The sequence below is a fragment of the Alligator sinensis genome, unplaced genomic scaffold (genome assembly GCF_000455745.1).
Source record: "Alligator sinensis unplaced genomic scaffold, ASM45574v1 scaffold1108_1, whole genome shotgun sequence".
NCBI classification, from domain to species: Eukaryota; Metazoa; Chordata; order Crocodylia; family Alligatoridae; genus Alligator; species Alligator sinensis.
In genome coordinates, this window is record NW_005842256.1 from 1,324,145 (window position 1) to 1,339,169 (window position 15,025).

Below are 15,025 nucleotides of genomic sequence, written 5' to 3' on the forward strand. Positions count from 1 at the left end.
GGACCCCATTGCATGAGGCTCTTGATCCACACTAGAAGAAATGGGCCCTACCAAAAGAGTGTTTGATCTAATTAGACAAGACAAAGCTTCGGAGTAATGAGGAAAGGACAAACAAATTCTCATAGCAGCTTCAAAAGGGGAGGATGAGCTGTTGTTCAGGACTGCGCAGCAGCAACTATTTGGTAACAGTTTTGTGTGCATGAGCCTGTTACATACAAGTGAGGTAAATCACCCTGACTTTGACCCTGGATAAAATGTTTGAGGTAAAGCAGTTTTGCTGCATTTGTAGGGCTACAGGCTGCTCCACATCTGAGTTAAATTTAGCAAACAGCACATCATAAACCCGGAAAACAGAAGAAGCTGCAAGAAACACTCACTCCATAAACTAGCAAGGAAACCATAATGCGGTGATCACCAGGTTCAGTAAACACAAGCATACATGAATGAGAAGAACTAAACAATAAACTTTATTGTGGAGTAGTAGACAACCTCTGTAGAACCTTGCCTGTCTCTGACTAACTAGCTTAACTGAGCCACCATCTTCCAGTTCCCAACCTCTGAAATCCAAGTAAGGGATCAACTCCAAACTACAACCTGAGTCACTACACTCAGATGGCAGAAAGTAGTTCTGTGTAAAAGATATTAGAGCACAGCCACAATTCTCTTAGAAGCTACCAAAAAGGGACAGAATTCTACTGTTGGCTCCCTGCCAAGTGGAGACAGGGTATCAAATGAACATTAAAATGACAAATAGGAATACAAGGCTGATCAGCCTGATTCAGGTCCATGCACTGCAGTGTTTTTTCTCTGACCATGGCCATGTGGCCAGCACCAGGTACTTCCAAGAAAGGTTTGAAAAATCCTGCAACAGGAAGCTGCCATAGTATACAGGCCTGGCAAAAGAACAAAGGTCATTGGAGCAGCACAATCCCTGGTGCATGGCAGTGGAGGGGCCTAGGTTCTGTTCCTACACTGGGATTGTTCTGGGACCTTGGGCAAATGTCTGTGCCTCACTTTCTCCATTTGCTAGTTGGGGATAATGGTAGACACCATCTTTTTTAAAGTGGTTTGAGATCTACAATTGAACAGAACAGGACTCTGAAAACCTCTGCCATAGCCTTGAATTACTCTGTGGGGAAACAGAGGCAAGCCTTTACAGCTTATTAAGTAGCGTTGAGCTGATACTGGTGCCGTGAGAGGCAAGAATGTTTGTAGGTGATATCTTTTATTGGACCAACTCTGGTTGGGAGAGACACAGACAAGCTTTCACATATCAGAGTACTTGATGCCCAAAGCTTGCCTGTCTCTCCAAACATTGAGTTGGTCCAATAAAAGATATCACCCACAAGAATTCTTGCCTCCAGCTTATTAACTTGTTTAAAAAATCAGTTTCTCTTTTGTGCCTAGCTGCTTGGACCTGAGTTCCAGGAGGGGTTTTTACCTTGTGCAGTTGAACATTGCTAGCGTGCTTTAAATAGAGCAGTTGGCCCATACATTGTGCTAGTTCTAAGCCTCCCAGCCAGATGGAGATTCTTGTTCTGGTTCCCCAGCTCCATTTCCTGTTGATTTGTGCTGGAAAGGTGAGCACACTCATCTGTATTAATTCTGATTAGAGGAAGAACTCACTGCTCCTTATTTACTTCTCCCCTCTATGCAGAGATGAAAGGATGCTATGGAGCTAAGGATATCATCTCCTTGGGTGAAGTTGGTTCCTCTCAGAAAGATGAATACAGCTGGAGGATGAGGAACCTCCTTGGCTCTGAGCAGACCCCAGAAAATCTGAACTACCAGAGTGACTCTAATTCCATTTGTACAGAGGACTTTGCCACCAGGTTTGAGGAAGGCATGGTCGACCCTCTAGTGAATTTTGATGAGGAAGGTGATGTGCTTGCTTTTGACTTCTCAACTGAGGACTCCACTGGGGAGGGAACTGCTGTAGGAATGACAGCAGGAAGCACTGGTCCTTCTTTCTGTGCGAAGGAATGTGAAGGCACATTGGAGGTTCTCACAAGCCATAGGCAAAGAAAGCAGGAGTACCTGCAGCAACCTAAGGAGGAGTTGGAAGATGACTTATTGGTGGCTTCAACTAGTGGTGTGGAAAGGCCCCAATTTGTAAGCATTAGGAACAGGAGAGAGAGCCTGGAGTCTTTAGGAGGAAGGATATCCAGGCTGAGCCAGAGCAATACCATGCACACATCAAGCAGCATGGGCACAGAGAGGGCCAGCTCCACAGGTATTTGGGCCTGTGGTCATTTGACCCTGGAATTGGTGAGGACCCCTGAAGAAAGTGCTTCATGGCCCACAGTGCAAGGGAGTGAAGGCCTGGAGGATTCATCCAGATGGGCTCAGCCTCTCTCTGGAAGGAGCAGGTTGCTGCTTGAAGAGCTGAGTCCTGGACAGCTGTTCAAGGCTCTAGATGTCTCTGCCAGCCACACCAGGTCCTGGGATGGAAGAACAGCTCAGAGTCTATGCACAAGAAGACAGGCAGAACATCGGCACTTCTCCCCAGATCACCCTTCTCACACCACCACACTCACATCCACCTCCAATGGCTCTTCCATAGCCTCTGAAGGGCAGATCAGATCTCAGCTCATAACCCTCCTGCAGACCAGTCAAGGGCTATCCCCTGAGCTAGGGAAGCCCATGGAACAATGGTCAGCATTGCAAGGCTCAGCTGTGAACAACCATTTGTCTAGTAGACCTGTAAGTGCCCAGATGCCCACAGGTAAAGCCAAAGACAGCTGTGCTCCAACACAGGATAGGTCTTGGGAGGTGAACTCTCTCTCTACAGTCAGTCGACAAGATCCCAGAACAGATACAGAACTGACACAGCAGGAGGTGGTGACTCCCCCACGACAGTCTGGAAAGGACATTGCTTATGCGGTGGATAGTGATGGCATAGAAGAAGTTTGGGCTAGCTCTGAGCTAGAGCATCAGCCAGCAGAGAGGAGAGCTTGCTATCTGAATCCTTGTAAGTCTGGAGCACGGTGCTGCAATTGTGGTGGGGTTGTGTAGCAGGACCAGGACCCCAGGGGCAGCTATAACACACCGCCGGTGGCCATGCGGCTCCTGCCCTGCTTTGGCTCCCTGGTTATACTCCCTCTTCCCTTGTCTGCCATGCCTTTGTTGGAATAATTTGAATGTGACAAAGGGAGGCTGCCCCAGGGTCCTGAAGTGAGTTTTTGTCTGTGTTTGGCCAACGGGTCCTTCCCAAACCCCACTGCACCCAGTCCTGTCCAATGCCAAGCAGGTCCTCGTGGCCCATCTGTGCCCCTACAACATCTGTTGCTTTGAGGGTTATTTGTGGTGTCCTTCCACCCCTACATCCATGCCCATGCCTCACAGATGTTCACGGTAAATTGCTTCAGTGGGCACCTGGCCTCCAATATGCTGCCAGGTCTCCATGCCCTTGTCAGGGCTTTGGCATTCCCAGGCACCACCTCTTTCCTCTAGCCACCCTTCCCTTAGCCTAGGCCCACTGTGTTAGATCTGGCTTAAGGGCTCCAGACCCTGTTTTGCCCTGTCTCTGGCTTTGGGCCCCTGCCCCTGTTTCCTGCCCCTCAGGTTCTGGGCCCTTGGCTGTAGTTTCACCCATCTTGGGCACTGGTCCTAGTCTTCTCAGACTCAGATCATGAAAGGGAGGGAGTGTTGGTGTGGATGTAGAGCATTGGTTGAGGGCATAGGGAGGTGTGGGAATGGACTGTGGGGAGCAGATGCTGGAATAGTACCTTTGAGGTAAGATGCCAAAGGCAGTTATAGACTGGCTCCCCAGGGCTCTGACAAAAGCCTCTGGGGAATGCTGCTTTCCCAGTGATCATTGGCCATGTTGCTAATGCAGGCAGAACGTGGCCTCTCAGAATATGGCCTGTCTGTACAGGGTAAATACCGTTCCTTTGGCAAAGGCACACGCATACAAATCTGTGTTGTGTGATCCCAGTAGAGACTGAAACAAACATGGCAGTTTGTTCTCATCATCCATTTGACACCATCATTTACTGCCGGGGCACCACTGGGTTTTTTTGCGAAGCAATGGATTGAACTGGATGGAAAAATAAATCAATAGTGATAAAGGACTAGGACTACAGTGAGCAGTAGGGTGGGAGGTATTGGATGGAAGAGAGGGTGAGGTTCCCCACAGCAGTGTCGGGGCTGAGCAGGGCCTGTGGGCTGGGGGACATAATGTGGAGAAGGCTTTGCTAAAACCTGATTTTCCATTTGGGGAGCCAAAAAAGTTCCCAGAGAGGCTTCATCCATTCTCCTTGCTTTTCCCCTGCCTTCACTGCCACCTCCACTCCTACCCCCATTTTGTAATGAAACAAACAGACAAAAAATATCTGGTTGAATGCAAATTAAGCAAAGCTGAACTTCACTAGCTGCCTGAGGTGAAGGCCATGTGGACCCTAGTGGTTAGAGCACTCTCAGGGCTTAGACAGACATTTCTTTTCTTGTGCTTTATCCACTGTTGCAGCATGACCCGAAGCCTGCACCCACGTGTTCAGGCTTTTTGTCCCAATTAAAAAAATGGTTGATCTGGCCCCCAAAAGTCAGATCTGCAACAAAAAAGCTGATGCTTAAAACAGCAGCAGCTTTATTGTGGGAAGGTTTTCCATGATGAAGTTAACATGTGGATAGGTATTCCTGTTCACTAATATCCTGTGGACCCCTGCTCTCCCTGCCTCTTTCCAAGGAGAGGGAGCATCAGTGGGTGGCTGGTTCCCTGATAGCCTGCTTAGCAGCGAACTGTCTGGCCAGAACACTACCCACTGCATGGTCCTACCGATCAGCTGCTTGGGGTGGCTTTGTCACTGATCTGAGGGCTGCCCCTGCTTGGTCCTGCTGATCTGGCAGGACTGGGCAGTAGGGGGCTGTAGGAGTGGCATGGCCAACTGGCTATGTGACTGTCTTTGTCTGATGTTCTGGAGGATTTGTCCCATACCTGGGGCTGTCCCTTCCTTGGTTCTACCTATTAACTGAAGAGTGGCCCCTCTCATCCCCCTCTCCCCTAGCTAGAGAGCATACTTTTGTGGCATCTTTGGATGGTGTCACATGTTCAACTTAACACTAAGTGCTAAGTTAACACATGAGCTGCTGGGTATTCAAGTGGTTTAGCACATGCTAAGTGCCCTCATAGTGTTGCAAAGTTGTTCCCTTTCAGGTGAGGGTCATCTCCTAACACAAACTTACTTTCATAGAATCACAGAATCACAGAGAAGCAGGGCTGAAAGGGACCTTCAGAGGTCATCCAGTCTAACTGCCCTGCCTGAGGCAGGATCAGCCCTATCCAAACCGTCCCATACAAACCATAATCTAAACCCTACATAAGATTGCAACAACCCTGACCCAAGATGGACCTAACACTCTAACCTGCCCCAGGTAAAGCAGGGAAACCATAGCAGCCAATGTCCTGCTTCTATGAAATGTTGTCAGTATACACCCAAGAGGTCCTGAGTAGAGGGACCATCCCCCCTGTGACATAGGGAGGCAAACCCCACAGTCCATACCAACCTGACCATGGGGTAAAATTCCTTCCTTCCTTCCTGACTCCAGATATGGTATTTGGTCTGACCCTGAGTGGAGGGGCAAAACCCATTAGCCAGGAACCTCTGGCCTTGGTCCCAGGAGGAGCTTTGGCACACCCCAGTCAAAGTCCCCAGCCTTGGCTGTAGCCAACACCTAATGCCTCTGGGAAGCCATAAAACCACCTTGACATATATAGCAGAAAAGGGTGGGGGGGTCGGCAGAGGCAACAAGCAAAGCCAAGAAACGTGGGAAAGACCCATGTAGAACATAAGCATAGCTATGCCTAAATCAATGATACCCAAACTTTTTGCCCAGCGGGCTTGATTGGCATTGCGCAGTCCATCTGCAGGGTGGATTCACCCAGTGCTTCTAATCCAGTGCCTGGCAGGCATGAGAGGCACCATCTAGCCATGCAGAGGGAGGGGAAGGTGAGGGGCCAGGCTGGCCCCAATGCAACCCTACAGGGAAAAAGAGCTTGACTCCACCCCATGGAGAGAAAAGGGATGTGGCCTGGCCCTGAAGACAAAGTGGGGTATGGGTCAGCCCCAAGAAGTCGATGTGGCCTGGCCCTGCAGGGAAAGGGGGGCATGGCCAGGCCCCAGCACTGCCAGCAGAGGGGGGAAGGGGGCGTGGCCCATTGGGGGTGTGGCAAAGCACCAGTGACAGGGAAAGGGGTGTGGCGAAACCCTGTGAGGGAAGGGGGTATTGCCAGGCCCCAGCCCACTCCAGTGGGGAGGGAAAGGGGCATGGCCCCATCCTGATCCAGAAGCAGGGGGCTTGGGAGGGGGCCTAGCTTGGTACCAACTGGCCACTCAGGGATTGGGCTTTGGGGATTTGACAGGGGCAGAGTGGCCATATTAATAGCCACTGCTTCCCTGCTGCCAAATTTCCAGACCTGTGGGGAGCCCTGCAGGCCAGATGCAATGGTTGCACAAACTGTATTTGGCCTGCAGACTGGAGGTTGAGCACCCCTGCCCTAAGCAGTTTATTCCACTGCCTCACTGTTCTAACAGTGAAGTTTTTTTTGGATGTTCAATCTAAACTTACTTTGCTGCAGCTTTAAGCCATTAGTCCATAGCCTCCTCTCTGCAGCAAGAAAGAGGAGGTGCTTTTCCTCTTTTTTATGTCAGCTCTTCAAGTATTTGAAGAATATGAACACAGGTGTCATGTCCCCCTCGGAGGCATCTTTTCCACAAACTGAACATGCCTCAGCCTCTCCTAATATCACTTGCCTTTTAGCCCTTGATCATCTTTGTTGCCTACCTTTGGACCCCCTCTAATTTTACCAGGTTATTACATTCCAATAACCTGCAACTGTTGCAAATACACATTTGAAAAGGCCCTTCACTGCACTCCAGCCAAGGGGTTGTGCACGTGTGCCTACCCATATCGCTCTCTTTTCTGAAATACTACAGCTTGGCAGGACTGCAGAAATAACACCTACCTAAGCACTGTACTCTGCCAGAAGGGACTTTTGGAAGCCATGGCTTACATGTCAGTCCTAACAAGCAGGCTCAAAGACTTATTATGTCTCTTTTTGGATTAATTAATATGTACATAGGCTATATGAATTAGAAAAACTTGAACATTAGGACTGTGCAAAGCTTCGGGTGCTAATTCGATTCGGAGGAGATTCAGCCCAATTGAGCAGCCAAATCTCTGAATCTGACTCAAATAAGGAGACCAATAAAAGGTCCGAATCAATTCAAAGCTCTCCGAATCGATTCAGAAACGATTCAGAGAGTTTTGGAGATTCAGGAAGTCTGTGCTTGCCACCGCAGGGAGCTGGACTTGGACTTTGTACTGGTAAGTAGGGGGGGGGGGAGGGGGGCGGAGGAGGGGAGAGGGGACCCTGGTGGGCAGCCATGGGGGGCTGGGAGAGCAGGCGAGGGATAGGGATTCGTGACAGACCTCCCGCAGCAGCGCGGGACAGTGGGGCAGCGGGGACCTCCTCCCTGGCAGGAGCCAGTGAGGTTGGGGCTTTTTTTTTTTATTTAAAGAGTGGGGATCTGGTGCCAGGTGGGGCAGCCATTGACAGCACTGGGAGAGTGGGTGGGGGATGGGACCTGTCCAATTCAGAGATTTGGCCAATTTGACAGTGGCTGAATCTCCAAATCAGATTCGGCTGAATTGATTTGGGACAGTGATTTGAATAACCGAATCGAATCACTCTCCCCCGAATTGCCTGAATCCAAAGCAAATACTAGCCACTTCGCACAGGCCTATTGAACACGAGAAAGAGTATACACTTGAACCCGTGTTCTACCTTGATGACTAGGATGCTTTCTTGGGGGATGGGTGTGAATTCAGATTCTTTCAGGGAAAAGAAAGAAGTAAACTTGGATACCCCACATTCTGAATGAATACCTTGAATACCCAGCTACTGCGTGGAAGAATACTTTTTCCATCAGTTCTATGAAAATGGTTTTGAAAAGCTTTTTCAAAACATAACTATTTGGTGAATTAACCCAAATTTGGCAATAGTTTTGGAACAACTTAAACCTTTTAAAAACAAACAAACAAACAAAAAAAGCTATTTTCCCACAAAATGTCATCCAGCATTAGCTGTGGGTAATTTAAATGAGGGAGGCACAGGAAGCCATGCTCTTCCACTGTGTGCTGCCAGCTATTCAGCCTGGTATGAAGGGAGACAAGGCATGTCCCAGACATGTCCCCAACTCTTAGCACCAAATAGGCTTTCAGCTGGGAATTGTTCTTGTGCTCAGGACAGTGCAAAGACAGTGCCTGTGACTGGCCATTGCCTGATGGGTGCATGGCAGGTCTCTGTGCGCCTCTGTGGTTTGTAGTCAATAGCGCATCTAATGCTGGAGGAGCAGGGTCTGTCTCGGAGTGAGGTCACACAACACAGTGTCTGTCTGGGTGGTGCTACATAGGGCAGACCATAGAGTTGAGGAGCAGGGAAGAAGAGTTTGCCCTGGGGGACTGAGGAAGGAAGATGAAGGATTCAGGGGGAATTTGCAGCTGGAGGATGATGACAGGCCCCATAACCTAGCTGTCTCCAATTCAAGAAGTAGGGGCATCCCTTGCCAATAAGGAGGACTAACAGACACTGGGTACAGAAGAACAGGACTTTAGTCCCTATACATCCCTCCCCTGCCCCATGCTAGCCATTGAGTCCCATTGACGTTCCCTGTTCATGGCTGCAGGGGAAGCCTCCAGGCCCTACCAGTCCCCAGCACAATGTTTCTGCTTAGCCTGAAGTAAGTGAACCATGCAAATGGTGGCCAAGCACATGACTGCGGCCTGTTGATGCTAGTGGGCGAGGGACCTGTGAATGCTGCTGGCTGTTGGTGTATGCCGCGTGTTGCCAATAGTTCTATCCGCTGCCTGACATGACCAATAAAGTGCCCCCAAGGGGACCTCCATTCACCTGCTCCCACTCTCATCCTTGGTTTAGGTCCTGACTCAGACACCAGAGTCCCTAAGAGTTGTGGCCTGAACTTGGCTCCAGACAGTAGTTCTTCAGTGCCCAACAAAGACAAGCATGTGGCTGGTAAGAGAAGCTGTTTGCTGGTTGATGCCTTCCGGGGAAAGAACTGGATACTGATCTGTTCTTTGAGCTTGCCCTGCCTGGGTTCTTTGCCTTCCTATTTGTCTCTGTCTTCTCCTCAGTGTCCCCCTGCCTGCATGTCCTCCTCTAGAGAGATGATGACTCCCCTTGTCTCTGCAGGAATAAATTCTGGAAACTTGCGGGGGGAAGGAATAAATTACAGGTGCTGGAGGGAAGAGCAGAACCTCTTTTAGGATTGTGTCCTTGTTGCGGTTGGAAGCAAAGGGAGTTACTCCTCCCATCACCAGTAGTTGGGGCATTGGAGGACAGGCATCCAGTTTGGGGGTGAGTTTAGTCCAGTGTCTTTCACATGCCCCATTCACTCTCTTCCATGCATCACCTTCACCAGGTGATCCATTGTTGACAGTAACCTGGACTCAGTGAAGACAGCAAAAGACCAGGCTGACATCCTCAAGGCTGTCAACCACCAAAGAGGTATAGCCCCAACACCCAGCCCAGCCGCTGCCCCCAGAGAGCTCTGGGATACTGCCAGTGAAAAAAGAGAGAAGGATCCTTCTTCCCTTCTGCCTTCTCCTAACTCCTCCCTCTCACTGTATCCTCATGCCTTGCTCCAGTCTCCTCTCTCTGGTTTTCTAGGCAATTGAACCATGTTGGAGGGGTAAGGAGGTGGAATTGCCCATAGTGGTCACACTGGCACCACTCTTCCATTTCCATCCACACCCAGAGGTGACCATTAGTGTTAGTCACTTCTTCCCATGGAGCACACCTTGATTCATCACCTTGTTCTGAGCCTGGAACATGTGTCCGTTGCCATTTAGGACCGCATCTCCTGTAGGTGCCCTACTACCACTGTTCTTGCTGCATTAAGTTACAAAACTTGACAGCAGTGACCACAGTGTAAAGTTGACATGGCTGAGCTAGCTTTAAACTACCTGGGTCAGGAACCAGTAGCAGTCTAGCTGTGGCAGCACAGAGCTCAGTATAGGCTGTAAAACTACTTGAGAAGCAGGGTAAATAAAACCATGCTGAACTTTGTGCTACTGTAGCTAGATTGCTACCAGTACCCACGCTAGTTAATTCCAAGCTGCTGTGATTTCAGGGAAGAGAAACCTGTTATCTTGTTGTTTGCTTGCACTCCCCTGTCTGAATCCATCTATTGTCTCTAGTCTTATACTTTGGTCTGGTCACATCAACAGGGTAAGTTAGGGTATGAAGTTGTAGTATATCATCTACTGCATAGTAAGTGCTTATGTGCATATACTTCTCAAGTGGTAAATGAGATGTAGCTTGTTTCACTTTCTTCACATGCACACTGGTCTGTTACCAAGGGGTAGCTGATGTCCTGTAAGCTCTCCCCCACCTTCACTGTGTGGTAACTTGTTCATTTGCTGGTGTGTCTAGATTGTAAGCTCTTTGGGACAGCTCTGTTGTTTTGTTCCATGTTTGGGCAGCACCTAGCTCAATGGAATTTTGCTTTCTCCAATATTTTTTCCTTTCTCCAAATAGTTCCTGACTACAACAGCAATACGCTTCATTGGCCCCTGGGGAACTCATTGGGGTAAGTGCTAACAAAAACCTGCTTATTAGCCCAGTGTCTTGGTGATGATACAGAGTGACCACATTCATGTAAAGACATGACATGTAAAGAGTATTCAGGTTGTAGCCGTGTTGACCTAGAGGCAGAGGGAATCAGAACTTGTGGTAGAGGCGATATCTTTTATTAGACTAACCAGATTTTTGCAAAAAAAGTTCTTTAATTGCAAGTTTTCAGGCACAAGCACCCATCTTCAGGCATAGGAGAAAAGATTGTAAAAGTTCTTCTGGGTAGAAATAGAAGTTCATATTTCACAGGAGAGTTGAAGGTGTGGTAAAATATCCTGATTGGAACAGTTCATTTTATGCAGATTAAGCTCAGAGAAAAGTTGAAGTAGTCTGTTTACCTCAACGGTGTTTGGTGGCAAGCAGAATGTAGAGTCATATTTCCTTCTGGTTATGATGTATCATATTTCACATAAGAGTAAAAGGATGGAATGCTCTTCTGGGCAGGAATTCCTTATGTGATGAAGTATCTCTGAGCTCTGCGATAATGCAACCTCGAACAAAGGCAGGAACCAGGGCTTAGGTTTCAGGTGGTAAAACTTGCTTCCTCCTTGTAAAATTATGAAGATTTAATTTTAAAAATCGGCTAAAATTTGATATCTTCCATGTGTCAGGTATCCAGGTTGTAGCTGTATTGGTCTAGCCTGAAAGCTTGCAAATAAAGAATTTTTTTTTCAAAAATCTAGTTGGTCTAATAAAAGATATCACCTCTACCATAAGTTCTGATTCCTTTTGACATGTAAAGACACATTAATGTAAAATGCATCCATCATTTCACTTTGACTTACGCTGATCATGGTTCTGCACCCTGCCACAAGGCCTTGTCTCAAGCACCAGGACTAGAGCAAAGAAGCTAATCCCCTGCTCTGCAATCCTGAGTATCTCTACTGGTGCAGACACCCAGCACTGCCAGAGACACTGTAACCTCCTCTAGAGGTTAGAATGGGGAGTAAAGAGCTTCTGCCATATTTTTTGAAATATGTGGCTGGGGATATATAGCAGCTTGCATGAGCCATGAGTACTGATGTGAATCATATTTTAAATGGTCATGAGGTACTGACACAGACCAAGATGGAACCTGTCAAGGATTCCCCTGCTTTCAAATCCTTGATGTAGTTCCATCCAGGTATCCATCATCTGCTCTTGATTGTTTCAGATGATCCTTGGTTGAGGCACATGCCATGCACAAATCCACTTGGCCTTGATGCTTTTCCCTTGACCTTAGAACATGGATCTTGTGCAGTACAGGTGTTTGGATAAGAACATAGGAACTGCCATTTATTGGGTGAGACCACAGGTCCTTTTTGTCAAGTACCCTGTAGGCCTGTGCGAGTAGGCAGCTCTTTGATCCGACTTCACCCTGCACGTTTCATCCGAATTGGACAAAACACAAGAAAGTTATAGATATTTCATTGATTCCCCATTATACCCTATGCCCAGATCTCCGAAGCAGCTCTGAAGCTTTTCTGAAGCAATTCAGCAGCTCCGATCTGCTTCAGAAAGCCTAAAGAGGCCTGCGCTTCGATCCGGACATGCTGCTTTGGACACTGAAGCATCCGAAGCTTCTCCAGATCTGAAGCACGGTCCAAAGCCTCTCACAGCCCTAGTATCCTGCATCATAGTAACTGAGGGTGAATGCTGAAAGGGAGAGTGAACAGGGTGTGATCAGGGTTTTTCTCTTGTTCCTCTCTCACTTACATCCTCCAGCATTTAAGGAAGTTCTGATTCTATACCCCTAACTCCCATGCTCAATAGTTACTGATGCACATTTCCTCCAAGAATTTGTCCAGTCCCTTTTTGAATGTGGTTAAACTGTCAGTTTCCACAACATCTGGTGACAATGAGTTCCACACTGTAATTACATGCTGTGTGAAAAAGAACTTTATTTTGTTTTAAACTCTCTACCTGCTAGTTTCATTTTATTACCCCTAGTTCTTGTATTGTGAGACACAATAATATTCCCTATTTATTTTTTCTTTGCTTTTTAGTGTTTTGTTAACCTGTATCATGTCCCCCCTCAATCATCTCTTTTCTAAACTGACTAGGCCTAACCTCTTCTCATATGGATGCCGCTCCATATCACTAATCATTCTCATTGCTATTCTCTGTACCTTCTTTAATAACCTTCTTTAATTTTTCTATATCCTTTTTGAGGCATGGGGACCAGAACTAGGCACAGTATTTAAGGTATGGATGCACCATGAATTTATAAAGAAGAATAATGATACTTTCTATTTTATTTATAATTCCCTTCTTAATAATTCTGAACATTTTGCTTGTGTTTTGAATGGTTACTGAGCACTGAGCTGATGTTTTCAGCGAACTGTCCACAATGACTCCCAGACCTCTTTCCTGCATGGTAACAACTACTGTACTGCAGAGCCCATCATAGTGTAGGTATAATTTGAATTATTTTTGCTCATGTGCATCACTCTGCACTTATCTACATTGAAATGCACCTGCCATTTAGTTGCTCATTTGCTCAATAGTGCCAGAATCTTCTGTAGTTCCTTAGGCTTTTTTATTTATTACTTCTGTAATTTCACCATTAAACCATGCTGGCTTCCCCTTGGTCCTCTTTCAGTTTTTTTAAATTTGCAGCATACTTCTGCTCTGTGGCTCCAATGCAGTGTCCTTAAGCAGTTCCCATGCTGCCTGCAAGTTCTTCACCTGCATAGGGCCCCCTTTAGACTTCTGTCTAACTAGCTTCCTTCTTTTGGTATAGTCTCGCTTTCTAAAGTTAAAGGTTACTGTGATAGATTTTCTTCTTGTCTGTCCCCCGACATGGATTTCAAACTCAGTTGCATTGTGGTCACTATTGCAGAAAAGCTCGGTAACACTTCCCCTTTGCACCAAATCCTGTGCACTGCTTAGGACCAGATTTCCTCTTGAAGGTTTCAGGACTAACTGCTCCAGGAAGCAGTCTTCTATAATGTAAAGAAATTTGGTCTCTGCATCCCGGCCTGAGGTTAGATCGACCCAATCCACTGAGGTTAGATTGACACAGATGCTGATTTTACAGGTGCTTAGGCTCCAGCAATGATGAAGAGGAGGAGGAAAAAGAGTGTCTGCAATCTAATGACAGTACACATTGGAGGAGCAGCAGCCTTACAAGAGTGAGCTTGAGCCCAAGCAGAGCAGCAGCATCCAGTTGGAAGCAATCTAAGAGGGAAATCTGCCTGGACCACAAGGTGCTGCCCTGTCTAACAGCAAAGGGCAATTTTCCCACAGGAGAGAGGGGTAGCAAATGTATTACAGATGGAAGAAGCCCTGGGTGCCCTATGTGCAGTTCATTGCAGGTGGCTTTTAACAGAGCTGCTGGGATCCCACAGAAGGTTTTGAGATGTCAAATCATTCCCTGTTATGCACTGGGATGAAACCAAAACTGTTCCACATTTTATTGCGAAGAAGCAAGAAATACCTCCCCTTCACGTCCAGGAATAGGCTCTGTGGTTAGGGCACATGCCTCTGATATGGGAGATACTGGCCGTTCCAATGAATATTTAATTATCTGTGCAGAGTGCAACTGGAGAAACTGAGGGTGACTTACCCCAGAACAGCCAATAAAGCACTCACCTGCCATGTGGAAAACTGAGGTTTGAGTCCCTGCTTTGTATCCGGATCTCTCTTCCACAATCCTGGTGAGTGTGCTGACTATTGGCTATTCTCGGTGCAGGGGTCTTTCTGGTTTTGAGCTGAAAATTCCACCCCGGATCCAAGAAATGCTTCCTGTTAAAACTGATATGAATGTCCCTGCAAGCAAGTACAGTTCTGATAAAAACTGATTCATTTGAAAATTCCTAACCAGCTCTGCCTTCTGCGGAGGAATCTGTTTTTTTCTTTTTGATCTGTGTGCAGCATCATGGTGGCCAGCGCCTGCAGAGAACATGGGTAAGGGCACCTCTAGCTGCGATGGAAAGTGGGGTGCACTGCCCTGGCCTGCACCTGTCCGCCCTGGCAGCTCCATTCCATAGGAGTGCATCCCCCCGAAGCGGCTCTATTGCATGAGGTGTATCCCCCCCAAGGCAGCTGTATTGCATGAGCATGCATCCCCAACCCCAGCCTATCAGGAGCCAGGCTCACCATCACTAGTCACACCTCACTCAGGATCCTCTTGCTTTCCCCACCTCCCCTCCCTCTTCCTCCAGCCATGGGACAAGTAGTGCACCTCTCACCCCCCACCCCCTCCCAGCATGGACCCCTTTCCCTCCAGGGGTGCAGAGCAGGAGGAAACAGCTGGGCAGAGGTGAAGGCAGCCCCTTGGCAGCTGTGGCTGCTCGGCTTCTGGGGATTGAGTAAGGAAACCCAGGCAAACTTCTCCCTCCCTTTGCACTGGCTCTCTGCAACCCACTCTTCTCCCCTCCCCGCCCCCCA

The 15,025-nt window shown here is 47.8% G+C and overlaps 1 protein-coding gene across 1 annotated transcript in view; it reads left to right on the forward strand.

Moving 5' to 3' along the window:
- LOC102380999 overlaps positions 1 to 15,025 on the forward strand; it is a 74,577-nt gene that overhangs the window by 13,313 nt on the left and 46,239 nt on the right. The window contains exons 5-8 of the mRNA XM_014521774.2: positions 1,660 to 2,971; positions 8,939 to 9,034; positions 10,559 to 10,610; positions 13,674 to 13,842. Coding sequence (XP_014377260.2) covers positions 1,660 to 2,971; positions 8,939 to 9,034; positions 10,559 to 10,610; positions 13,674 to 13,842 — 1,629 coding nt within the window. The remainder of the gene's footprint in view (positions 1 to 1,659; positions 2,972 to 8,938; positions 9,035 to 10,558; positions 10,611 to 13,673; positions 13,843 to 15,025) is intronic.